General features: G+C 37.6%; 2 protein-coding genes across 5 annotated transcripts in view; one reads left to right on the top strand and one right to left on the bottom strand.

Moving 5' to 3' along the window:
- CCNJL (cyclin J like) overlaps nucleotides 1-11,502 on the top strand; it is a 32,304-nt gene extending 20,802 nt beyond the window's left edge. Inside the window, exons 3-5 of one of the 3 annotated variants that reach the window (XM_013178502.3) lie at nucleotides 2,692-2,991; nucleotides 3,773-3,932; nucleotides 5,029-11,502. In XM_013178502.3, the coding sequence (XP_013033956.1) occupies nucleotides 2,692-2,991; nucleotides 3,773-3,932; nucleotides 5,029-5,467 (899 nt within the window). In that variant the 3' untranslated portion in view covers nucleotides 5,468-11,502. The remainder of the gene's footprint in view (nucleotides 1-2,691; nucleotides 2,992-3,772; nucleotides 3,933-5,028) is intronic. The other 2 variants (XM_066977223.1, XM_066977224.1) reach the window with 2 other exon arrangements.
- Nucleotides 11,503-11,638: 136 nt separating this feature from the next.
- FABP6 (fatty acid binding protein 6) overlaps nucleotides 11,639-27,932 on the bottom strand; it is a 40,035-nt gene continuing 23,741 nt past the window's right edge. Inside the window, exons 3-7 of one of the 2 annotated variants that reach the window (XM_066977225.1) lie at nucleotides 26,140-26,276; nucleotides 15,907-16,011; nucleotides 14,857-15,032; nucleotides 12,517-12,606; nucleotides 11,639-11,766 (exon numbers count right to left, since the gene is read on the bottom strand). In XM_066977225.1, the coding sequence (XP_066833326.1) occupies nucleotides 11,713-11,766; nucleotides 12,517-12,606; nucleotides 14,857-15,032; nucleotides 15,907-15,973 (387 nt within the window). In that variant the 5' untranslated portion in view covers nucleotides 15,974-16,011; nucleotides 26,140-26,276 and the 3' untranslated portion in view covers nucleotides 11,639-11,712. Of the gene's footprint in view, nucleotides 11,767-12,516; nucleotides 12,607-14,856; nucleotides 15,033-15,906; nucleotides 16,012-18,161; nucleotides 18,226-18,513; nucleotides 18,674-18,769; nucleotides 18,814-26,139; nucleotides 26,277-27,932 lie in introns of those variants that run through there. The other variant, XR_010824944.1, reaches the window with a different exon arrangement.

Below are 27,932 nucleotides of genomic sequence, written 5' to 3' on the forward strand. Positions count from 1 at the left end.
TGATAGAACAGGAAAGGACTGTTTATTCCATATGATGGGTGAATTTTATATTTCATTCTTACTGTTAAGGTCTTCTGTGGTGGAGTCTATTACACTTTTAATGCATTCCATATCTATGATATCTGAACAGGCTCAAAGATAGAAATACATTTTTAAATGTGTCGAAAAAATAGTTAAGCTGCTAATAGTACAGAAAATTCTGTCAGGCTTTTAAGACACTGGAGACATTTTGTTGGATAGAATTGCTATCCTAAATGGATATCAAGATTTTTAACATAATTTTCTGGTACAATACTGTTTTTAATTGTTTTTAGATTTGACAAGAATACTCTGAAGCCATATGACATGCTAATATCTCGTCAATTAATCTGTCTTAGTAAAAGAGGACTCTTGTAGAGGTGATGGGAGGATCACTGAAGCAAAAGTCATTTGTGGGATACATGCTTCCAGGAACAAAGAGAAATAACTCCAAAATACTTTTTAAATAGCAATGCACCTAAGTGAATGGGTTTGGATTTTTCAGCAAGGATGTTACTTAAGTAGTACTGGACAATTATTATTACCGGCAATTGCTTCTTGCTAGTTTTTGAACAAAGCAGGGCTGGAGATATGTCATTTTTGGCTTGGTAACAGTGAGAATTTTAAAAAGTGTGCTTTCTTAATTTAGCAGCAAAGTAACACCTTGCTTTATTACTGATAGGTCCAATCCTGGGGGCATCAGATCTACTATGGATACACACACACACATAAATATATATTCTTCTTTTTAAAGAAGGGTAAATAGAGTGAGATCCTGTTTTTCTGTACACAGTGACAATACTTTAGCTGCTTGTGAAAAACTGAGTCATTCTAGAGACTGCTGTGGTCTCAATAGGCTGCTAAATGCAATTTAGAAAAGGGTGCAGCTTTGTTCAGCTATCTTGACTCTGAAAATGTATGCTCTCTGCTAATCCCATAGGAATTATTTATGTTAATCACTTAGTTAGAGTGTACTTCTCTTAGCCTTTCAGTGACCCTAGCTAATGAGGCCCTCCAAGACAGGAAGGAACAAAGAGAAATTCTGAAGCAGCAAGGGCAAAGGTGGTGTTGCCCGAGGGTTTTTAATGTCTTCCTTTTTGTAGCGTGTGCATTTAGCTTCCATACCCAAAGGATAGTATTCATACCCAAAGGAGCTTTTTTTCCTCAATATTAGATCTTCCTTGCTCTATTTTCTCCACACTGCCTTCTTCGTACTTGACTGAATGCCTTTCAGCAAACCGCTTCCAGTTATTGTCAAAAAAACTGGCTTCAAAAGCAACTTGAGGAGGAGAGATGCTTTGACAGAATTGCTATTTTAAGCAAGTAACTGGGATTTGAGATTACTGGTGTTCTTGTTTTAGTTTTAAAACTGCATTCAGTGGGCAGCTTGAGAAGAAGGGACAGTAACTTTTATGTCATCCTTGTCCCCCAAGTAATTTTGATGGAGGAATGAATAAGAGGAATGTGGCATCCTGGTTACCTTGGTAAGAAGGCCTCTTGAACAGCGTTGTGAAACAAGGGTAGAAACTAATGTACTTCTGTAATCTAGTATTGAAAGCTGCTCATTGCATTCTGTTTCGGGCATATTTTTATAATTTCTTGTAGCATAGCAGAGTCTGGTTCTCTCTTTGGGTAAGTAGAGGTCCATTAGCTTGTTCGTGCCTACAGTGAAAAGACAGAAATGGCTTCTCCTGCTGTGGATTGCAATTTATGTAGAGGCTGAGAGAAGCCAAGCAGTATCTCTGCTTTGCTGGGAATGGGTGGCCTTGCTGTTGTGAGCTGATTGAAACACCAAATTACTAATTCTGCAAAATCTGTTGCTGCACGCCACTCTAGTGCACTAAAGTGGCATTTGGCAGGGGAGTGTCAATTCTGTTCTAGAGATAACGTAAGGGAAAGGCAGGGTCAATCTAATGGCTTGCTTCTGGCCATCTCACGATCAACCTGATATGTTGTTTTAATAGTTTATTGTTAAATGAGGTTACGTTATAGCAGGAAAAATGTCTCCTTTGCAAGTGACCGGAAATGACACAGCAGCCTTCTCAGAAAGGATGAATATGAATTTACCCATCAAGAATAAGGAAAATCAGTAGATTACAACTTAAGTCTCAAAGATTTCCACACTAAAATGCTTTCTACTTCTTAAAGAGTTTCCCTCTTACAGTGGACATTCACAGAAACTACATACAGTTGGAACACACAATCTTTAATGAGCAAAAAGCAGATGAGCGTTTTAATGTGAAATAAATTGTTTGGGCTACTCAGTTTCAAAACTGTACCTGTTTTCTAAGAAATAATGTCTGTAAACTTACTAAGACCCATAACATTACAGTTATGAATCTTACATTTCTTGTGCTGTTTCAGCTCTGCTATTCATCCTAATTAATCAATCTTGGTTTTGGCATCAACGCTATATAAGCAAAAATAAAATATAAAAAGGATATAGGAAGATATTGACCACTGTTGGCCTTTTTCTACTTGTGTCACTTCACTTTCCTATCCCTCGTTTTTTTTTAAAAAAAGTGTTTTTTTTATCCCTCTTGTTTTAATAAATTTTTAAAAATCTATTAAAAGCACCTTTTACTGTTAGACTTTGTCTGGGGGAGTGTTCTTTGGCTTTTGAGTACTCAATCATAACAATAAGCCTTCTCAGAAAACTCTCTCTTTTGATAGGTAAATTTGAAGAAAAAGAAGATAAAGTTCCAAAGTTGGAGCACTTAAATAACCTAGCATACATGTGCAATGTGAACGTGGTGTTGAATAAGAAAGATTTGCTTAGAATGGAAATGCTGCTTTTGGAAAACTTCAACTGGAATCTGTGTTTACCCACGCCAGCACACTACATTGACTACTACCTCCATGTGTCCATTGGTGAGAATGACCTTCGCGACGGCTGGCCAACCAACTCGGTGACAAAAGTCAAAACTTTTATGGAGAAATATGCATATTACTTCCTTGATTTCTCAGTGCAAGGTAAGAGGCTTAGTTCGTGCTAGAATGATCCTCCATTTGGCAGAAGACAAAAATCTGAAAGATATAAGGGCTTTAAAACTTGTTATACAATGGACTCTACAGAGTTGTGTATGCAGAAGGGTATCTCGCTAGGCAGTTATTTCCGATGCCAAATGGTTGTCCTTTCCTTTCAGATTAGCTTTGTCTCTTTTCAGAGATCTTAAGGCAACGTCCATTTTTTTTCTTTAGCTTGGAACTCTTAATGGGGAGACTATCAGAAAGGGTTATCTGGCACAGAGCATAAACTGCTGTCAGTGGCAGGTGTGATCTCACACAGATTTAATTATATTTCTGAGGGTCCTGTGCTGCAATATGAGATATTTAGAATAATATGTTTTATAACGATTTTGGTTTGCAGCACCACTTCCATTATCTGCCCATGTGAGAGGCAATGAGTTGTGGCATCATTGTAAGCCAGTTTCAGTGCTAATGTAAATTGTGATTGTCAATATCTGACTTATGTTCATCTAAAAATTCCAGTATAGTTAGTCTATTCCTTGTCTCTTTTTGAAATGAATAATAGCAACAAGTGATAATAGCAAAAACTAGTACTGATATCTTCAGAAAAGCTTCATCCAATTTTGAGAGACTTCTTATGGGCTTAAGTTACTCCTCTCAGATATGTGGAACAAAGTTGAGGATTTAATTTTGTCCTGTTTTGCCATGTCTGTATGTAATAGGCTCACTGCAGTGATTAGTAAGAGTATAATCCATGCATTTTTAGTTTTTTTTCTTTTTGTAGATCACACTTTCCTCCATTTTCGTCCATCTCTGATTGCTGCAGCTTCTGTGTGTGCCTCACGGATATGTATGCAGATTTCTCCTGCCTGGACAACCCAGCTTGAATTGCTAACCAGCTATTCCTGGGAGCATCTTGCCCAATGCATTGAAATGATGCTCATGTAAGATCAGAATGAAAGTAGCCTCTTAGTGCTCCTAGGAAGATATTAATACTTTGTTTTATTAAAACAAAACAAAAACTACACAGAAAAAAATGTTATGCTTAATTATAGCTAATGAAGTTGAGCTGTAATTAAAATTACATTGGTAATCTCTAGTTTGGGGAGAGGAATAAAAGGGAAAAATCCATTCATTTTTACAAAATACTGTATTTTAACAGATAATACATGCAAGGAAGGATGGAGTGCCCAGTCCAATGCTCTTCACATCTTCTTGTACTGGTTACCTACGTGATTGGATAGAAGCTTTAACAGATAGTTGCTGAAAGCTTTTTTCCTTTGCTTTCTAATTGTACTCATAAAGTAATTGCTGCAGAGAGACACCAGTGCATCCCTAACATTGGGAATACAGTAGGGAAACATTTCAGAACTATTCTTTGCTGCTTCTCAAGTAAAGGATGCGACTGCAATATGTCAATATTGGTCTGATATACGTGAGCACATACGAGTCTCAACAGAAAACATATAAGATTCATAGAATGATTTAAGTTGGGAATGATAGTGTACTGTGCAATTATGACTAACATCATAATTCCTACTTAAAGCAGGGCCAAATTAAGTTAAACCAGACTGCTCTGGGGCATTGTCTAGTCAAGTGTTGGCTATCTAAGGACAGAGATTTCTCAGTCTCTCTGGGTAACTTGTTTCGGTGACTGATCATCCTAATGATTATCAAAAATGTGAATGTTTCTTCTTAGCATCTCACAGGAATTACCCTTGTTCCTCTTAGCTACGCACATTAATACTCCATAAATACCTACATAAACTACGTTAAGATGGTTGCGGACTTAAGGTTCTGTAATCTTCCCTAATCAATTCATCAGTAAAAATATACTTGGGATGCAAAATTATTCATAACACATGTTGTTACGATGTGAAGATCCCACCAGGGTTATTGGAAGTGAACTGTGAACAGTTCATTTATTGTATATAACTATAGCCAAAAAGCTGATGTTGCTTGACCAGTGAAAACTTTGGGATATAGGCAAGCTCTCTGAACTTACCTTGTTGATAAAATCTAACTTCCAATTTGTTTCAGATATTATGAGAATGACAAAGAAATCAATAACATAAAGAAGCAAGTAACAATCCAACATCAACAACAGGAAGGAATGGAAAATCTGAGCCATCAAGCCACTACTCAAATTCTATTTCAGCAACCTAGTTACCACCCTTTAGCTCAGCATTCAGCTACTCTTGCCCAGTTGCCAGTGCAAGATTTGTGCTCTACTTACCGTGACTCCTTACAGGTGCACAGGCCTAGTGGTCTGCTTGCTGGGAGTGCTGACAGCTCGTTGCACTCCTACGCTGCTCTTCAGGCCAGCCTTCAGCCGTCTGCTCAGACTCTGCACATCCAAACGCCTCTTGCTATGCAGGTGACCTTAGGAACAGAGCCCAGCCACTGCAGTTCCATGGCTTGTGGTAGCAGTTATTTCACTGGTTGTCACTCATATGCAGCTGGGTGTTTTGATGGATGAATATATATTGGTGGGGGGAAAAGGTGATATGAATAGAAGCTGAAGAAGAGACCCTGTGTGTGATCCAAGATGCGTATCTGAATGAGAACCATGAAGGAACAGAATCTTTATGACTCACTCATCCACAGGACATCAGTGTGGATCCACTGATCACTGGAACCTGCCAAGGATTGTACCTTTGGCTCTTAATGAGAGAGAAACAGAAATGCAGTAACATACCTCATTTAATCATTTTGAAAGGGATGTGAATAGAAACCCTGTGGATGTTACTACCTTCTAGTCTTCAGTTAGTGACTCAGAGTTGGCTGAAAGCTCGTGTCGAAGTGTTATTTCAGGCTGGAGTGTTTGTTGAATTTCTGGCAATGTACTTAGAGGATGTTGTTGAAAACACGGAGTGTTCTCTCTCTCCCTCTCCTAGGGACCTCTCTTTTGAACAGTGGCAGCTAATACTACTGGAAGCTTCTACTAAAAGTATACTGAAACAGTTATCACTTAAATGTGAATGTTCTTTGTTTCTGCAGAAATTGATGTGTCACTTTCCATTTTCTTTGACCTGGAGTGATAGTTCAGGAGTGAGGCTTTATAGAGAGAAAAAAAAAAAAAAAAAAGGCTGGAAGACTATCAAATAATTCTTGACATAAAATTCTCTTGGAATCTAGATGTGGTGCTACTGAACAGAACACTGCTCTGTCTGCCTTTATTAAAAAAAAACTCTTTAACATGCTGCTGCTTTTTGAGACTGGAGATGATCGTTAGTAAAATTGTTTACAAGCTTTATCAGGGATTTAATGTTACTTGAAGAAATTTTGGAAAAAACTATTGGAAGAAGCTTCATTGCCTTCAGTTATTTCATCTTTTGCGCCAATGACTTGTGGCAGTAGTTCAAGCTCAGGACAGAGGAACTGGTGGTAATGGGGACAGAGATAGGGAACTGGCTAACTTTACTATGAAATCAGAGTTTAATTGCAGTACTAGACAATGCTAACTTTATTTTTTTTAATACCATCTTGGCATTCTCTTGAAAATGTAGCTGGTAAATTACAGATCGTGTTGTTTCTTTACAATGAGACACATCTACTCTCAAATATCCAAAGGTTTCCTTTTCAGTTGGGACCAGAGATGTCGTCTCAAAGATTGTATAGGCTTTTTCTTTAACTGTAATGTAGATATTTACACGAAAGAGACTTCTGCAAATGTGAAACTTCAGTTTTGATGTGGAACCACTGTTGTGTATTTCTTTGAAGGCAGTACTGTTGGTTTGTCTTTTTTTCTTAAGGCTCTCAGGACAGCAGTACAGGTAATGTGCAATATGCTTTTACTGACTTGGAAGAATTTTTCAAAGTCGTGTCAGTGTTCTTTTAAATTATATTTCTAGAGAATTGTTTTTAAAGGGTGTTTTAGGGTGGAGGGGAAAAGATTAGCCCGCATGCTAATGTGTGTTTAACTGTCTTCTGAGAATGCAGTGTTTGGTATCGAGTTAATAACTTCCTGCGTTCAGCAGGCTAGAGGAATTTTATTATCGTTACATATTTTTTTTAAAAAAACAACCGTAAATGGAGAAGCAGTACTCTTCAGAAATGGCTCTAGAAGTTTCGAGAACTTGGTTCATCTTTCATTCTGTTGGATTTGTATTTATATTAAACTTTATTTTTAGAACACTGTAATGCATTTTTTTGTTACAATTTGTCATTAACGAACAACATATATGTGGCAGTACTGTTGTATGTGCTTTCTTTGCTTTATCACCCTTCTAATTCAGGTCATGTGTGCTGTTATATTTTGGACTGCCATCATGCCTAATTGTGAAAATACTTGCAAAGTTTTCAGTGAAAGCTTCCAATAAACAAGCATATACCTGAAATGCCCTCCATTTTTTTTAGTGTTTTCTCTTGAGCTTTTAAGAGCTAACAAAGAATACACGTCTATACCTTAAAAATAATTGATCTGAACACTCATAATGTTTTACAGAACAGTGGTAGGACAAACGTGGTGGAAGGGCCTTGTCAAACAATAAGTTGGAAGGATTGGATAGATCGGGAACTTGATCACTGCACAGGAAGTGAGGTGTTATTCCAAGTCTGAAGTGTTAGTGTATGTAAGGAAGTACCAAGTGGGCTGAGGAGATGGCTGAAGAAACAGACAAGGTAGGATATATGAGCTGGAATAATCAGTTCTTGGGGCCAGGTGCAATCTTACCTAAGAAAACTGAAAAGCTATATAAAACACGGTTGTAAATTCAGTCTTTCTTCTGGTGACTCTATTTGAAATGTGAATTGTCCACTGACTTCCCCAGTTTGTGTTTGTGCCTTTGTATTGTGGGTGGAGTTGAGGCAGATTAAGTCCAACAGCAGACTCTGAAAGGGATGGGAAATATTTCAGAATTTAGAGTTGGCCTCATACTGTTCGTATTGACTGTTCTCTCCAGAATGCTTTAAATGTGGGTGGGAGTTCCACTCACTCAGTTTCCAGATAACATTTTTCTTTTAACTGACTATCACTTTTGTTTTCTTTTGTGAAAACTAAGAAAGAATGTAGAACAGTTCAGACAACCTAAAGACACTTTTCTAAAGCCTTTTTTTGCAACAACTATTTTTGCAGGGAGCTGCAGAGGTGCATGCAAAGCTGAATTCATTTTCAAACAAATTGATACAAAAATTCCCACCCTGTGACTATGCTGTTTGATGCTGTTAGTTGGTGTGTAGTCATAGATCAGAATTTTTACAATCTGATTAACTCGAACTTTGCAGGCAGACTTTGCTTTTGCAAGTTACTTCACAGAGAAACATGGCTGGGGAATAGAAAGCGCTAAGCTTAAATTGCCAGAATGGGATATGGCACTAGTAACCTCCTCCCTACGTGGGAGGAGGATGCAGATGTAACCAAGCAAATGAGAAAGATAACATCTTTCATCATGTATTTGTGAGTCCTGACAAGGGCCTCTGCAATGATGCAGGTGGGGAAAAAAGCCAGCTAATATTTATTCAGGCATCTAGGGTTAAAATGAACATACTTGAATCTTACAGCTACAGCTTGCTGCTATTCTGCTGTTTTAAATGAGGAATGAAATATACAATTTCCATTTTTGTAAGAAAGCCACAACTTTGTGTTTGCAGAACTGTCAAAGCCACGGCAAGTTTTACAGACTGTAGCGAACAATTTAAAGGGGATATAATGCTCTCTGAACAGTATAACTGGCTACTTGGTAAAGTGGCCAGATGTTGCTTAATATAATTTAGCTTCATGTTATTTTTTTAAGAAGTCGAGATGCTAGCAAGTGTGTTCCAAGCAGAGAGTGATTCTTAGTGACAATTTTTTTTTCTTTTCTAAGGCATGTTTATTTTGCTTTCTGCGCTGCCATTTCAAAACAGGTTTAAAGAATGTCCTGTTGAAAAGGCAGCAATGCTTTCTTCCCCCTGAGAAAACATCTCTCTGTGCTTTACAGAGAACCTAGATAAAATCACACCCTTCCTCTCAAGACCATTGGTGTCTAATAGGGAGTTACCTGATCATGTGCAGAATGCAAAACCGAAATGTGACAGTGGGGCAGCACCAAGTGTAGTCACTTCTAGAACTGAAGTTAATGTCGTCTGCTTTCATTCTGTTTTCAAAGCAGGTAATGACCAGGTACCAGCATTGGCGCCTTCAGAGCAGATTCTTATGGGTGTGACTTGTTCAGACAAAACACCACCATCCCTTAGCTCTAGTATGAGCTTTAGTTTCCTATAATGCCCAAAAACCTCTACAGGTTTTACTGTGGCACATACTAAATCCAGATGCTCTGAGATCCTGTTATTATTTGAAGAGGAATGTACTAGCTGAGTTGAACTGAAATGACTTAGCCTGAAGAGATTCCTTTTTACTTCTCAATATGACATCATGCAACTGAGTTCGCATTGTTTCAGCTTCCTCATATAAAATGACAACAACGTTATTGTCTCAAAGAAATATCAAAGCTGCATCAAGCTTACCCTAAATCTGCATAATGGTAGTCAATAGTTTTCAAAGTTGAAGTTTTGGAAATGCTCCTTGTTGCTCTTCTGATTGCTGCTAGTGTCTGAACTCCTTCAACACAGACATTCAGCAAAAAACATCCCTATTCAGGGGAAACAAAAACATAATGCCTATTGTACTTCTTGTTTCTTAGAGGTAGCCTTCATATACTGCATAGACTTTGAACCATTGTCTGCAGAAATATTTCTGTTGACATTTTTAATGACATCTTAATTTCTTCACAATTGCCAATTCTGTAAGGGTAATGAGTAAGGAAAGCTATGCATAATACAGTAAGAATTAACTCTATTCTGTCAGCTACTTGTCAGTTCCACTATCTGGGACCTGTTAATTTGTTATAGAGATAAAACTTTAACTTTTCTTCTCTTTAAAATCCCTACTGATGTTGTTCTTTATCACACTAGAATATGGTATGGGCCAGAATGAAGCACTGCTTCCTTGGACAAAACTTTCTAATAACTGAAATTCTTTGGATTAATAAACAAGTTATCAAAGTAATTATTTTGCCTCTTCACCCCCTGCACCAACCTTCACAGGAACCTGCAAATCTGTAAGTACTGAGCAAAAAAACTGTATTTATATTCATTGAGATGAATTTTTCTCTGATGAAATGATACCGATTTCCCAGGGAGTACACGAGAATCTAGCACTCAAGTCCAGCTTTCCATTGAGACATTTCTCATCTCTTTAATCGGTTGCTCCACTTAGCAAATATTTTTTGTGTGGTTCTGGTGACTCTTCTAGTTCCCTTTAAAATCAAAATTAGCTGACAGTGAAGCATAAAAAACTGAAATTATTATTCATGGTCTGTCAAAGGACTTTCCAATGGGATCTACAGCATTGTAAAGTTTTCAGACAGCTGTGTGATTAAGAAAAGTTTGTGCAGCTGGCACAATGGCTCTGTTGGCCCAGCAAGGGACAGCTTTGCAGCCCTGGGTATTGCGATTTATTTCAACACTTATGCTTTGTGTTGCTTTCCACCACATCAAGGCTACAGGGTAGGGAAAGTAAAAGCCAAAGGAATGCCTCTTGTTGAAAGAAGAAATGATTGGTCTCCCTTATGTGGTTCAACAATATGACCAAAGAGGCTGTTTTTGTTGTTGTTTGTTTTTTGTTTTTGTTTTGTTTGTTTGTTTTTAAGTTAAAGCAGTAGATCTGTTTGCTGCATGTACCAAAAGAATGTTCTAAGACTGAGCAGGTTTAATACTTGTGTTTTGCTAATGTGATTCTGTAATCAAGAGTTCAGCATTATCCTTTTCTTTGGATACAGAATAAGTAATATGTTGAGCAATGCTTAAGCTCTGTGCAGCCTATTTTGGGTAAATTGATGGAGCCTGGAAAGCCTTGTTGTCTCTATCGAGGGGACAAAAATAAAAGCAGCTAAGAGCCTTTTTTAATGCGAGTTGATTGGGGTCATCAGTCTTGTACAAGACAGAAATTAGAATATGAACTTGTGTACACAAATTACAAGCCCTGGCTAGTTATTAATTAGCAAATGGTGAAGACAAGCAGCTAGATAGATCCAGAAGGCAAGACAGCTCAAAAAAGGACTTTATAGTGGGAGTTCTAAAAAAGAAATCTTTGTGGACCAGGTGTTGGCCAGAAGTGATTTGGAATGGTGAATCCAAAACCTGTTATATCTAATTCTTATTGCAGTCAAGAAAATGGGTTTTCACGTGTTCTTTGTAAATAAGCAGCATTGCATTGAAGAAGAACGACTCCACAGTTTCCCACAACAGTCTGTCTGGAAAGCCTTAAACATTCTCCAGGAGTGTGGATAAAGAAGAGATACTGATGAGAATGAAGTAACTCTGAGAACAATATGAAAGCACATCTTTCAATAAATTTTCTTTTAAATCTCCCATATTTCTGCCTTCCAACCAACAACATGATGTAAGCCTTGGGCAAAATACTGTCCTGTTTTCTAGACAGCAGAATAGAGCTTCTATTATATGATAGACAACATTTGAATATGCCAAGTATGTATTACATCCTGAAATATTTATACTGGAGCAGCATCGCTAAGTCCGTGTTGTTGTGTCTTGTGCTTTTTATGAGGAATGTTTCTCAGATCTTCAGGAATTATGGGATAATGTTACTGGGAATAATGTTACTCTGAAAAACAATTCTTCATCTTTGTAAAGAAAAGAGAGAGCGAAATAGATCAGAAGTGTATTTTATTTAATTGTATTGTTGCATATTTTTCAGTACACTGGAAAATGTGCTTTAATGCCTTAAGCAATCTTTTTGCTGGTTCTCTTGTAGGTTACACCAGAAGCAGTAGAGAGCTGGAATAAAGAACAAACCAAAAATTTGGTTGAACAGAGCAGTTAAAGCTTCAGTGTAACAAATGAAAAGCCCTGTTAGCTGGCTCCTAGAACCCACCCTTTACTGAAGCACATGTACCCTTTAGTAGAACATATCTGAAAAATAAGCTGAATGGTTTAGTCTACTTTGAAATACATTGTGTTGCTAGACTTAGCAATCACCAACTCCAAGTTAGTATCGGGCTTTAAGACAGATGATTATTCTCCAAAAGCAGTAAATGATTGACAGTATCTCTTTCAAGGATGGTGAGAGTCCTTTCCTGACTCAGACAGTAATTTACTTGTGGGTAGCATCTATTGAAAACATACTCAGGCATACGTAGTTGACACAAATACAAGTCACAATTCTGGAAGAGTTATCAAGCATTATGATTTCTGATTCTCAAAAAATCTATCTTTTAGAAGTTTTATTAAGTGAATATGGTCAAAGACACAGTAACTCAGGAATAGCTCAGGTTCAACACTCCAATCTTTTACAGCTAAAAAACGGTGTCTAGGATACAAAACGCATTACAAGTTTATTAAAAATATGTAATTTTTGTTCATCTAATTTTCAATTAAACCTGCGTAAAACTTTAGATGATCTAGACTGAAAGGGAAAGTTAATTAACAGCTTTGCTGTATTTCTTTTTTTTTTCTAAACTCAGAATTTTAATGCTATAGATCTTATCTAGATTATTTTGTTAAAAAAAAAAAAAGTTGAGAACTCACCTCTACTAGTTTTCCTCCAGCAATCTCTGCAGTGTGATGATAGTTGGGAAAATCAGCTACTACTTTTCCCCCTTCCATTTTAACAGTTGCCTGTAATAGAGAGAGGTTTAATATTCTCTGGGCCTATTGGCATTTACTAAAGTAAACACTAGCATCTGTGCACCTGCTGGTTAAAGTTTTTCCTTTAATAAAAGTAAAACTTGTGTATTATATAAACAGCTTCATGATAAAGACTAAAATCCTTGTGCTTTAGTTCCTAAGCATAAACTAATAAAGCTAATATAAGCATCCACAATTTATTAAATAGAAAAATATTCAAGTAACAATACATCCCGGTTCCATATTTACACAATAAATCATAAATAATGTTCACTCATAGCTCTAAAGACGGTCTTATTGCAGACTGTGTTCTCAGTCCTCAACGTTTTATGTGGTTCTTCTGTTTTGTCAGTAAAAAGTGAAATTGTATGAGTTATTTTTAAAGTAGCGTTCTCATATACTGATAACCTGCCTGCAAGCAGCTCAAAAGTCACTGTGGGCTAGTGATATTAATCTTCACCCTAGATCCTGAGTTTCATGCCTTTAACTACACTAGAGTTCACCTCTATCATTTAAGTATAGATGAAGATGACTGTACAGTCTGCAGTCACACCTTTATACTATAACGTGTCAGTTGCTATACTTTCTGCAAGTTCCTGAGGAAGGGAAATGGAGAAGGATGTGCTGGTCTCTTCTCCCTGGTAACTGATGACAGAACACAAGGGAATGGCACAAAAGCTGTGACAGAGTAGGTTTGGACTGGACATTAGGAAAAAATTATTTACCATGAGGGTGGTCAAACATTGAAACAAGCTTCCTAGCAAGGTGGTTGATGCCCCATGCCTGTCCATGATCAAGATGCATTTAGATAATGCCCTTGATAATATGCTTTAACTTTTGGTTAGCCCTGAAGTGCTCAGGCAGTTGCACTTGATAATCTTTGAAGGTCCCTTCCAAGTGAACTACTCTATTCTAAGAGTTACTTCTATATGGGAGGAGCATGCCAGGATGCTAATACGAAGATTACAAATGCTACAACATTTCAGCTGACTAACAAAACTAGCTATGCAGTTCCATCAGAAAATTAGTCTTGCCTCCATAACTAGTCAGCCTTGCCTGTGCTTTTAATAATAAAGACAGATCAGCCAGTCATATTTAGAAAGCAAAAAAGTAATGTGCAAAGTGAAGAGAAGAGGGGACTTTAAAAAAAAACATGTTTTACCATATACAAGGAAAGTCTTACTAATTTATATATTGGTTAGTGACTCTGTGCTGAAAGGCAGTGGTTTCTCTGCTGAGTCATTTACCCTGCACTCATCTTTGGCTACTTAATAGGATTTGGACTGCCGAAGTGCTCAAAAAGAAGACAGAATTAATAATATTTCAAAATTGTGAAGTTTGCAATAAATTGACCAAGTAGAATTATGTTTTCTTCCATACACTAGGCTTCATAAAGATTTCTCAAAGGCAATGACATTCTTTCTTATATTTCTCTTAGAATCAGAAAGGTATGACTGAAACAGCATTCTGGAAATCATGCAATACTATTACTGTTCTCATTTTGTCACAGCTCCCTGAAAAAATTGCTGGTTTTCCTGTCTCTTCAATACAAAGCATTTATCCAGTAATCTGTTGTATGGTTCTGGACACGTCACAAATGCTGAGTTTAGTTACCCCAACCTATCCCTTCTAATGGAAGAGAAGTGAATAAGGCAATAAAGCAACTGTTTTACAGCAGGTTCTGTATCAAGATTTTGTCCATGATAGGATCAGCTCAAGGTTGCACAGTCTCCCTTATCACTAAAGACTGTTCAAGTTGCAAGTTGCTCTATACTTCCAATAGTATGGAGAATACAGAGAGTTTTTTTTCCCCTTCACTTTATGCAGTCCTTTGTTTAAGGCTCAGCACAGGTGACTTTAAAAGGCAAGCACTGCTGTCAGGCACAGGCAGAGCTAAGGATCATAGCGCTCCTCATAGAGTGTGCTCGAGTTGCTGCATGGTGCTGGACAACGCAGACAGCTGTCAACCACCTTGTCAGAGTTTTAATTAACATTATGATTGCTTCAGCTACAACACCAGTAGGATGCTCATCACTCTGCCCTTGTTCTTTACTAGTAAATACAGTGTTGAAGCTCTAGCGCTCATTAAAATCAGCTTTAGATATTTTGCTAGGGTCATCAAGAAATGGGGAAAAAATATGCATCCTTGAGACAGATTTGATTTTCACCCTACATTAAAAAAACAAAACAAAACAAAAAACAACTGGGACAACATAGAACTCAAGGGAGAAATTAATTTACCTTGAACTTTTTACCACCCATTGTCTCCATGTCTGCTTCCTTGCCAATAGTGAATGTGTTAGTCGTGGTGCGACCTCCTGGGAAATGCTGTGTCCAGGTGAAGTCATTTCCATTCTGCACCACCTCAGTGACTATTTTGCAATTCCTTCCCATCTCAACCTTCTCACTGGGGAGACCTTAAGAAATAGAAAAATACAGTTTATCAAATCAAATATCCTACTATCTGTATTGGAATTGAAGCATACTAACAGTGTGTTTGTTGTCAGACATTGATGTTTGAACATCTGATTTGTGTTTTAATTTTTTTTTGTTGTTGCTGTTTGTTTTACAGCAGTATCAAAGCTGAGTTTAAATTATTTATATAAAGGAAGATACAGGGACATCAATTCATTTGCTAAAAGAATAGGTTTTAGTCTGGCTTTCTTTTCCCTTAGAAAGGATACACAGTAAACATATAGCTGCAATATATAAATGTTCACATCTTTCTTTCTTCTTAGGCTACATGTCCAGATACATGGAATTTAATGTCTATGAACTTCTGCCTCTGCTATACAGCTGGGCATTCCTATTTACTATTGCTTTGTAAATAAATGAACACAAGCACTGAACTTTTGCACACAGATCATAGTGTTCCTAAGAGATTTTACAGGGGTAATCTCTGAAATGGGCTTAGGCAGTCTTCTGAAAGGGTTCACAGTAACCTGTTACTGTAAAAAATTTTGACAAGTACTTTCATACTTAAAACTTTACTTCCACCAATGAATACTTAGAACAGAAAAAGTGATCTTCATGATTATTATACTGCAAACATCTCTGCCCTTCATTCTGCTGCCACAGAACACGAATACCTGCTTCTGTACAAGGGGACTATTTCCTGTGGCTAATAGTGCTTCTTATAAGAATGAAAACTGAATCCTCTTGCTGAAGTGCTGAGCACTCCTACCAAGACTGGTATTTCCTGTTGCTCTCTTGACATTTCAATAAAAAGCCCCTTTAAAAAAGTATTTCTAATTTATAACCTTCAAGACTTACACGCCAAGACATACTTACCAATTGCCTTCACAAAGTCATCGTAGTTCTCATCGCTTTCAAATTCGTATTTGCCTGTGAATGCCATGTTGCCCTGGTGATGTGGCTGGTAGTGCAGGATAGCCGCTGAAACAAAGAAGAATTGGTAAGTGCAGATGGCCTGAGGCCCTCATTTTTATAAGCCAGCCCAAGCTGTTCAGCCCACCTGTACTCACGCCCCTGTGAAATATACTTTTATGATCTATGTGAGTCACTAACATGGATGCCATTGACCTATCTGAAAAGGGCCATAATTCAATTAAAGATCCTTGACAGTAATCTGGAGATCAGCAGATATCAAGGGCAAAAGCTGGGTTTTCTTTTTTGCATATTTGAAGAAAGTAATATATATTTCCCTTAAAGATCCCACTGATTTTGCAGAGATGATGGAATAAAGGTAAAATATTTTATGATGAAACAGGGAGAAAACATCTTCAAAGCAGCGTCCTTCGATCACAACCTCGCTGTATTTGGAAGCATATCCTATACTAGTTAATATGTGAAAATAGGAAACAGGCTGCCCAGATTCCTAAGTAATTCTGCTGGGACCTGGGCAATGCCAAGGTTCTGGGTAAATTACTGCACCTGCACATCCTTCCTTATCCCCATATGAAGACAAGAATTGTGAAATATTTTACAGTACTTGAATGTAAAGTACATTAGAAACACTCATGGCACCATGTTCCCATATCTTATTTAATATCAGGAGACAAATCGTGCTTCAAATTGCTTAGTGAACTTTTGCACAAAGTACAAACATTTCAGAAGTATATACTTATTTGGGAAAAGTAGAATCAGTACTCTCATTTGTGTAATATGCTAAAAGTGAGAGTCCATGGGGTAATTTAGAACACATACAAGAGCAGGGTAAGAAATTCCCAGCTACAGTGTGTTGGCATTGCTCCACTGGCTGATGATATAGACCAACAGCTTTTAATCTGAACAAAAACCTTCCTAGGATTTATGTGCTAACAGTGTCATAACATTGGAATACACAGAGTATCTGAGGTTTGAGTAAGAAAACGTTACCTATCTTAGAAAAATCTTCACAGTTCTGAAACTTTTCCTTACAGGGGCAAAATAAGAGGGATTCCAGAACAACAAACTGACTGGTGGGTTAAGAGTCTGAATCAGGCAAGAAGGAGATTTCTAATAGAAAAGAATTTTCTGACCACAAAAAGCTTCAGAATATCTTGAGTCAGTTTTGTAAGAGATCATACCTATGGACTGGAAAGGATCTTGCCTCATGTTTATTACTTGGAAATTTACATTGTTTGTTTTTTTTCCACCTACTTCCTCTTCTAAGGTCTGACAGAAAGCAATTTCAAAATCTTACATCTTTGTAAAAAGATATAAAAGTTTATCATGAAGATGTGTTTTTGAGGCAGCAGTCCTGTTAAAACTACTGATTTTGGTATGCGCTCATGGCAGGAAAGCAGTTTTCTAGCACAGATGCAGATGCAGAAAGTGAACAAAAGGGAAGCATAAAAAATCATGGTCAATTTGTAAAATAAAAATGGAACAAATGTCCCAGGAATTAGTGCCTTCCCACCCCTATCCCTTCAACTCCCCCCATATTTACTCAGCTTTAAATTGTCCCATGCTGTGCAGCGGCTGACTGTATTGTGCTAGAGTTTGTGACGCCACAAAAGCCATACCATCTGCTGTCTGCTTGCCATTAAAAGGATGTCTCCTTACTTGAAATAGCAGAAAGCCATATACCTTACTTCTGCGAACATTCTCCCTGTTCCGTGATCAGCATTCAAGTACTTTTCTCTCATGCCTGTGTTTTAATAGTTGGTTTTTGTATCAGTTACAAATTCATAAGATTCAGGGAAGGAACAGAGAAACTTGCTTTGCAGTCAGTATTACCTTTGCACCTGATTTTAAAGTGTCTGTAAAACGATTCTGACCCTTCTGCCACCATATTTGACACTTTTGTTTTCCTTTTTTTCTTTTCTTTTTTTTTTTTTTTATTAGAACTGTTTCAGCTTAATCTGAAGCTTGTGCAGGAGCAGATAACTGAAAGGGAAACTTCCTTCATCAGCTAGACCCAGGTCCTTAGGCCTCGTCTCCATAAAATAAAACAGCATTAGCATGGAACCCAACGAAGTGGCTGCACATGCACAGAGACCTCTGTTCTTATTGCCAGGGCAAAGCTAAGTAGTTACCAGTTAAGCTACAACAGTGTAAAACTCTGTGCCATTACAGAGGCAAAAAACCCTCGTAATTTCACTCACATAAATTCGAAAATTCAATTTACAGGAAGGTATCTTCAACCCCCTTCCATACATGGGCAAGCTGAAAACAGAAAAAAAAGTGACCTATCAGTGCTTATAGTATAGTGAAAGAATGATGGAGTCAGTAAGAAATCCTAGGTCCATGCATAAATCCTGCGTCCAAGCATGGCACATTAATTTAAACATTCTTATAATAAACAAGCCCTTAGAAGCAAAGGGTGAGAGCTCTGAAGAGCCAATTACTTTCAGTCACCCAGGGAGTTCTGCAGTTGCTCCACTGATGGGCTGTGAGAATCTTTATTGCTGCTCAGCACAACTGGCTGTGCAAGTCTTTAGGTAAGAGACTTGCCTCCTTCATGTGGCTCTGTATGCTCCATGTACCGAAAGGTCCCGCCACTGCTGTGCTTTTGGGGAGTGGGTGACCAGTGCGACCATCCTCAGGTTAGCTCAGTATCGAAGGCCTCTGTCTTGCACTAGGCTCTCAACGTTTCAGAGAGACGTGTATAACCCTGTGAAGAAGGTAAATGAACTCAAGCCATAAACTCGTCTGTTTACACAGAACTTATTAGGGGACAATGCCATTGGCACAATAACACCACACGGACCTTGGAAGATAGATCAAACTGGATAAAGAAAACGGCACAACTCTCTGAAACAGGAAAAAGATAATCAGATTATATGAACAGTACTTGGGCTTTTATGTTCCCTTTCTTTATAAAGATCAAATTATATTGATAATTATCTTGTGATGTGATATAAAAATGCTGACATATACACAGCTATACAACACTTAGAGCTTGTCTGCAGTGGGAATGTGGTGGGCACAGCGCCGGCATGTCGTACAGTAAATTACAGGTGAATAGTTACTTGGCTGGGTTGGTCATTCTTGCTACACTAAGGAGGAGTTTATTCACCTCCAAGGAGTTGTAATGCTACGCTGTATGTGAGAATTGCAGAATGTATTAAAAACATCCATATAAAAAATAAAGGTAAGACTGCACAGTGTCAATAACCATGCTTACTCTGCCTGGCTGCTTGGGACCCGAACCAGTTTAGAACAAGTTGTGAGCAAACATACCGTCTGTACCCATCTGTGCAGAGGAATTTCTAATGTGCATTTTGTATTTGCATCCATTTTCTGCTCACTCATTCTGGAATAAATCTCTGCTTTAGTTCCTGCCTTTTTGTTATAAAATGTAATGAAATTCAAGACTGCACTGGAGAATGAAGAATTTCATTAAATAGTCTTTCAAATATTGAGTCAGGACAATATTTATTCCAAGAATAAAGGGATGGAGACCCTCTGACTTTACTGAGGTGATGATTACTTGCACAATTGTTAAGGTTAGTCATCCAAGTTCCTCTCAGTTTCAGCTAAAAACTGCATTCTCATTTAATGACCTTACACTTTGTATTTACAATACTCATGATTTTCCTGCCTCTTCAGAGCTGTAAGCCTGTGATGTTGCTTTTGCATACCTCTACAGCAGTGCTTCAACCTCGGTGGGCTGGGCACTTAGCTAAATGGTGCAGAATTACTCAGTTAAAAAACAAACAAAAAAAACCAAAAAAACACAATAAATTAAACCAAAATTATCCACATTTTTTTTCAAAATACACGTATACATCATTACATATATAATCCATTCCATCTACAGCAATGTGGGTAGCTGCACACTGCTGCAAACATCCTTGTTTATGTCATGTTTCTGCTTAACACAACTGAGTTGAAATCCAACTGAATTAACAGCTATAACTGAGACCAGTGGAAAAATGAGAGGCAGTTCCCTTTACACATACAAGGGTGTAAAAAGAAGGCATGAGGCAAGAGCTGTAATAGAGAAAGACAAAAGAATAAAAAACTCCAGGTGTAAAAGTTAAAAACAGCTTTCAGAAGGGTTATTAACTTCAGGGTACCTGGCACTATCAATCATTTTCAGGAGGAAGATGCAGCTGCCCTTTACGTAGGTCAAAGAAAGTTACATTATTCTATAGGGGACTGTGCCATCTGGTGGCCAAATATCTGGTGGCCAAGGCCTGTACGCCAATCAGCATGTCCTACAGCAAGTCCCTACCCCCCCCATAAAACCCCCTGGCTTCAGTTAAAGCGTGCCAGGGTTTGTATCTAGCGCAATGCCACAGCTGAAGCTCCAAGACCAGTCTCCAATCTCCTTGTTCTATGACTGTGTGAAACGAAAAATCTCCCGCCTGAGCCAGACAATCAGCTCAGTAAGAGTCATGTTAAGTGTATCAGTATTTATACAAGCAATTATCTTCATGTTTCATTTTGGGACATATTTCTAAATGATAATGATTTCCTAAACATTGGATTATGGCAACACTGAAATACCATATATTATTAGTCTTTGCTTAAGTACATTTTATTGCTATCTGGGCAATCAATAATACACAGGGTTGCTTCATATAGATTTAATTAAACATTACAGAACATAGGCCAAATGCTTGCTTCCCTGAATTCAGTCTGAATTCTTCAGCTTCACCTACAGCGAAGCTACAGCTTCAACACAAACAACTTAATGAATCTAACTTTATATGCAAATGTTATTTGTGGCAGACTAGCATTTACAAACCCCACTGAGTGGATTCAGCACAGAGAAACACAAGGGTTTGTGTGCTGATATGGAGCCCCACTGTCAGCAGACAGACTGCAAGGAAGTGGTATAACCTTGCTCTGTGAGACTTAAGGCACACAGGCTTTTTATACTGAGTTTGTCTCATGGAATTAAAAAAAAAAAAAGGCACAACAAAACACTCGCAGTAAAGCTTATCTAACTGATGGCTTTCTAAGGCACCTCTCTAACATCAGCACACAGCAAGCCTCCTATACTATGGGAAGGACTCAAGCCACTAGTTACAATGAGAAGTTATTCAGAAAGGCTCAACAGTGCATTTAAATTTATTAGGATCATGTGAGTTGAAATTGTGTGGCTGTTGCAGACACTTAGCACGAGTAAGTTTTCAGAGAAGTAAAACCCTCATTGAAGCTTATACCCAAAGGAAAAATTCATCTAAAGGGAGTAGTTAATTCCCGCTGCCCCCCAAGTCAGCTACTTCTGATATGCAGAACAGCTGAGTCTTCAAAAGCTGGTAGGAACAGAAGGAACTTTCAGGAACCAAATCAAAGGCCGAGGATACCTCTACTTTCAGAATTTACTTGCCACAGTCATAAATATAACGCCTTTGCATTCTTTTTGTCATGTCGGAGTCACCCTGCCCTTGAATGTCTCCCAACATGCTTTAAAGTTTATTAACCTTTCAGACATGTAGTATAAAGCCAACTGAGATACTTTAAAGACAAAGTGGAGATAAGGAAAGTAATTCCATTAGTGAATGAACAAGGTTGAGTGACTGTCTTTGAAGTGCTTTTAAAACTGGAATGCAGTTGAACAAGGAATACCGATTCAGAATAAAAGTAGGAGCTCTCCCCTGAAAAGAAAGTTACCCTTAACGATCCTTTCAGAATGAATGCTGATCAGGAAAGCTTGTAAATTCTTAACACAGCTGTATCTGGTGATTATTCAACAACTCTCCACAGAAATGGCTAATGATTATTAATTCCTTTGGTATTCAGAGTAATCATTCATAATGAATTCAGAATGAACTCATTTGGTGTTAATGTAATGTGTAATTCCATGGGAGTTGTATTGTAATTTTGCCTTATTAAGTATCCATTTAGCATAGTACTAGGTGCTATTATTCTAAACTCACAAGCAGTAGAAAAGTAATTACCAACAAGATGTGGCTGAATTATTGAAAAGCTAATGCTTGTACAGACTCCAAACATTTAACAGAAATGCTCTGGCCAGCTGTACAACACCTCTACAGGTGACTCAGTACAGATGCTGCTCTTGCCCCACATGTGACATTCTGAAGGGTTGAATCTGCCTAACAAAAAAAAAACACAGAAAGAAAGGATCCTACCAGAAGCTGAGAGATGGGAACATTTGCAGGGGAGGAAGGCTCAAATCCTTCAGAAAACTAGTATTTTGGGGACTCCCATAAAGGAAACTTGCGTTATTTCCTGCCAAAGCACTGTTATCAGGAAAACCTTTAGTCTGTTGAGTCTTTAGACCTCCAGTGAGCAAGATAATTAACTGGTTCAAGCTGGCATAGCTTCTGTAAGAAGTGGTTGGTTCTGCTGCCCCTGGCTGGTGCTCCTGATCTCTGAATGTCATCTCAACAGGACTGCTGAGGTCTGGTTTGGACAACTAAAAAGACAGAAAACTAAACTCCCCCCCCCCCCAAAAAAAAAAAAAGTAAGAAAAAATGAACTGATTAGTTTTCAGGTGGTTTCACCATTTTTCAGCTGATTTTGTTCCCTGAACTGTCTCAGTAGGTGGTCATAGCCTGCCAGTAGAGCAGGAGGTATGAGAGGAGGGGAAGACCAATGGCACCAGCACAATCAACAACATTTAGCCCTTTCATTGGCCTAGAGGTGTCTGCAAACCATGCAGTGACTGAGAGCAGCCTGAGGATATGAAGGCACTGTTTAAATTGTTCAAGAGTCACCTCTTGCTTTGTGGTGGCACAAGTGTTTATGCAGTAACACAGCAACCAGAGCAAGGGCCTGATCTGAATTAAAAATACCCCAAAATATAAAGCTATTTTTCAGCTGGATCAGTGCTGTGATCCAGTTACTCAGATGATCACACCAATACCTGTGATGGCACAGTGGAAGTATTGGCATGGAGAAGGAAACAAGCTGCTGGGGGAGTATCCACACAATGTGGATATAGCCACCGAAAAATGTTCATTGCAATTGTGATCTGAGTTACACTTCGTTATGCCTATTAGGAGAAAAATGAAGGCCATGCTAACTGAGCTAGTGGTACGTGTCTGGTTTGGGTGAACTGAACATTTTTTCTGCAAGCTTAAGGCTCAGTATAAATTCTCTGAACTTTGTATTACACATTGGCTTTTCAGAATCCAACACCTAAGCAAATTAAATCTGCACTCCTAAACTCAAAAGCACCCAAACAAAGAACTGGGAGGGATATCTCTGTTACCATTTCAGATTTTTAGAACTGATAGCACTCTATGAAGTGCTTGTCTTTGTTATTTTAGCAGGCAGTTTACTCCCTGGTATGTAAAAATTTTCTTTTAATTTATAGTTTAAATTAATGAATTGTTGTTCTAAATCTGTTTGTACTTGCGCCAGAACTGCCCTTTCTTTCTCTGAGTTTATCCCAAATTTCTTTAGAGGGCACCATTTTTTGTTGTTTTTGTTAGACTAAAGCAATCAGGCTAAGCCACGCCAAACTCTGTTAAGACAATTCTGAAGTGACAGACTTATTCTTATCATCCTAGTACTCTGCTTACCCCAGTTTTACTAGGATCTCAAATGTTTTCCAGCTCAACAAGTTTCGTTAGTACACTACTCACCTTTTAATAAAAGGCCATTAATGGATATACTAACATAACTTACATAACGTACAGTAAGACTGATACTAGCGACTTCTTTTGAATCTAATTGTTCTTTTCTTTCTTCAGGATTCTTTCCTTTAATTAGTTATCTTACATTTATTTAATCAATTGTATCCAAAACAATGGTAATGGGGACTGACAGCAGAAACAGGAAGGTATCTTTTTTTTTTTTTTAAAGTTTTAGTAAAGACTTCAACAGAAGACTTGAAGATTTTTGTTATGCCACTTTTGACATATAAAATTTGGAAGTGCACAGTAGAAAAATGACTGGCTCCCATCAATTTGGGTCACACAAACCTGTTAAGCTTTCTTTGAAATATCACCTTTGGACTAAAAGCCACTATGGAACATTTTGTACCTCAACAGTTTTGGTCTAATACAGAGAAGTTTTTAAAAATTGCTAAAACAAGATTATAATTCAGCCTTATCTGCAGTCTTCTGATAAAAGCAAACTGAGCTAAAAGATACTACCTCCATATATTTGTTTGACATACTTATATTGAAAGTCCCTAACAGACTGCAAGCATTGTTCTAATAAATTAGTATCTGACATCCCTAAAGACAGGAATCATTGTAACTACCCCTTCTGACTTTTCTGACCAAAAAATAATAGTCATATCCCCTTTATCTACATAGTTCATATGATGCGTTGTAAAGATTTTATTACTTGATAGTATCTATATGATAATACTTGCTGACATATCAGAACAACGTAACTTCAAATTGGAACTTATCTTCAAGGTAATCTAGTCTAATTTGGAGACTTGTCACATGGCTGTGGTCTTCTAAGCAATCCTCAGTCAGCATCAAAAAGGGGAAAAAACGGCTGTATCCCCCTGTAAAACGAAGGTGCTCTGTACCTGCAGTTAACGTTAGCAGGAACTGCTGGCAGGAGGGTATCTGGATGCAGGTTTCTGAAATAGGCTGTCACCACCATACAACACCACCCAAAATAACTTCTTCCTTAGTCACAACGTGTTTCAAAGGCATCAGTAATGCCCTGGAATCCCTGTCTGGACTTACAGTTACCTAATGAACTTCTAATGTGATTGTACAAGTTTTGTCAAATGAGGCTTAGGAGGCAGTGGGATAAATGTGGGATGAAACCACGACCCGGATGTTTCACAAATTTACCCTGCTTCTAGAGTATACACTGGAGTTCTGCCTGGACTCTGTTGGCAGCGGGTTTCTCATGATAGCTGGACAACTTTCTGAAATCAGTCCTAGAACTTCTTCATTTTCAAGGGCACTGCACCGATTTGCTTATTTTACTGTCATTCCTTCTCTCACATCCCTTCTGCAGCTCCCTACAGTAGGAAGCATGCTCCACCTAAGAAACCAAGCAACTGATGATTTAGTCTATATGACGTTGGTTTAGGTTTTCTTGAAGGCAAGCTCTGTGCAGCATTTCTTAAGTTTACTGAAATCAATAAAAAACACTATGTAACAGCATGTTTTAATTTCTTCTTTCCACAGGAAATCTGCTAAGAGCTTCTCTGGTTCTTCACAGACATCATAAAACAATGAATCAGTTTTTAAATGCTAGCTGCTGTATAGAGGACTGATTTTCAAAATCTAAAAATATAATACATGAACACTAAGAACTGAAAATTCTTAAAAAATGAAAATTATGATGATTTGGCCTTTCTCAATTGTACTCACATTATTGGCTTATTAGCCATAGGCTACTAGCATGCAGCTATGGCTAATAAGGAAGTAAATGATGGACTTTTAACAACAAACGTTATGTAATTAATGTAAGGACACTACTAGTTGGCCTTGCAAGACAAGGTATTTCCTTGTGTGAATTGAGAATCTGACAAGAACTGGAGATGCTCAGGATTTTGCAGAACCTTGTCTCTATTAGCTTCACTTCATGTCATATTTACTTAATACAAAATGTTTATTTGCATTGGTAAGGAGATGTTTTAAAAAAGACCGTATTTTGAAGCACAAGTACATTTGATTTTTCCATTTGTATCTGTTTTGACTTTATACCATTTATAGAAACACTCATTAATTTTAAGTAGTGTTTCAAGGAAGAACAAAGACACTAAGAGCTTCTGTCTTTTCCTCGTCTTTCCCCTATTTTAAAGGATCAATGTGTTGAGAGAGAGTGACAGCAATCTGGAGAGACATGAAAGGGTCTCAAATAACACCAGCGCTGTCTAGTGTAAATTGCTGCCATATCCCTGGCCATCCTAGTTTTACACCACACAGCTAAAGCTGCTGCCTTAGAAAATACCTGTAACAAAGCGTAGATGCTCAACCGCATTATTTCACGCACACTTCTACAAATCACGTATGTAAAAGCTTATATAAAGCTGGAAGGTTTTTTGTTGGAATTATTTTTTACAAGCAAAGCAATTTCTGAAAAATATTTATATGTATATAATATCACAGTTAATATTGGGAAAAAAAACATTTATTTTGTCTTTGCTTTAAAACAAATCCATTTTAAAAAGGTGTGAAATGTCTGATTTCAAATCCATTAGTGATTTATATACAAGTGCCATTTTAATAATTGTACCTTGATAATAGTCCCACTCCCTTCATCTTCTTCCTCTAGCTTGGGACATCCAGAGCATTTTCTTTCATACATAGCAGAGTTTGTTTCATGATATGCATGGTGAAAAATGCAGGCTATCAATGAGTCCTGAGCAAGTCCTGAGGAAATAAATGAAAAGAAAAATCTTTTGACTTTGAAACACGGTGTTTCTTTGGAAAATACCAACATGTTTTCATATTTCTGACATGGAAAAGATTATTTTTTTCTTCCTTATGATTTTGCAGTTTCACAGCTTCCTTATTTTTGTGCATCTCTACTTCAGTAACTTTAGCATTTCTGTATCTGGATCACTAATGGTTACTGAAGCAAATACACAAAGCAGCTGAACTAAAGAAAGGCCAAATTCCCCACTTGGCCTGCCAGAGGAACTTCCATACTGTAAGGGTTACTCAGAGTTCAGTATGCATGGAATAAACACAGCATACTTTATTAAGCATCCTGCTTTCCAGACTGCTGTTCCTCAGCCCTTCATTATTAAAGCAATAGTACTATATTTTAAATACAGATTATGTAGTTTGCCCCAGGTCATATGAGATGGGATTAATAGCCAGAAATCCTGATTCTCTGCTGTCTGTTAAAACACTAGGCATCCCTCCATCTTTTAGGTATAATGGGTTCTCCAGCACATTGCCCTGTATCTCCACTGATTTTCCTGAAATGTATTAACCTCCACATATTGCACTTATCTGCTTTGCAGTTCATGTTCCTTATATTTTAAAACCATGTTTACTTGTCCCCTCCCATCTCCTTCACTCTCTCAAGCTTTTCCTCTATTCCGAATTCCTGTGGCTCATCTGAAGAGATGAGTTAGATGGCACAGACAGCTATCTGGTGATAAGTTACTTCCCTATAAACCAGGCAAAAAAGGATTTTGTTTTAAAATAAAGAATCTCAAAGCCAGACAAGGGAAACCAATATTTGATATATTTTTCTTGTGCTAGCATAGTGCTTAGGGTGTGCCACAATGAAAAAACTGATGCAAGTTAACTGTGCAAGAACAGAACATTTTGAAAAAGTGATGCAGAGAAGGATACATCTCTCTTCTAGAAATACAAAAACAAACAAACAAACAAAAAAACTATTTTTCTTTGCCTGTAAGTACTTTTTTGGGCTTCAGTTTTGCTTTGATGTGTCTGATACACCATAATATGGCACTGAATATTTTACAAAAAGTTAAAACTGTTTATATTTGTTTAGATACGTTTAACAGAAGAAATAAATATGCTTTTGTATCAGAGAACATATCTCATGCCACTTCTTCACCATCTCCAAAGAAGGCAGTTCTTTACATCTGCTTTTTCTGTTAGATGCTTATATTACATCTAGCCTGTGGTGTGCCTCTTCCAATGGTTTTATCCTGGTTTTATTTATTCTTGGTCAGCAGTAAGTATGCTGGTATTACTCAAACAATGCTGATGTAATACTGAGAAAATGAGACCATGTTGTTAACAACTGTGATTTTATATTAAATCCTGGAATAAGAGATATTTCTCTTAAAGTTTCCTTCTGGAATCAAGAGAAAAATCTGGACAAGAGTTGAAAATCTGAACTTCATCTCATAATACCATACAACAGCTTATAAACAAAACCCATTTTCCTCCTAAATGACGAGAAAGCATCAGGGAACATAGAAAGACAACTGTTTATTTTTTAAAACCTCATTTTCAACCTAAATATGCATTTTTGAACGGCTCAGTTTGGTAACACATACAGATCAGCTACTATTCTCAGGATGCTTAAAAATCTGGACACTT

The sequence above is a fragment of the Anser cygnoides genome, chromosome 14, assembly GCF_040182565.1.
Source record: "Anser cygnoides isolate HZ-2024a breed goose chromosome 14, Taihu_goose_T2T_genome, whole genome shotgun sequence".
Lineage (NCBI taxonomy): Eukaryota > Metazoa > Chordata > Aves > Anseriformes > Anatidae > Anser > Anser cygnoides.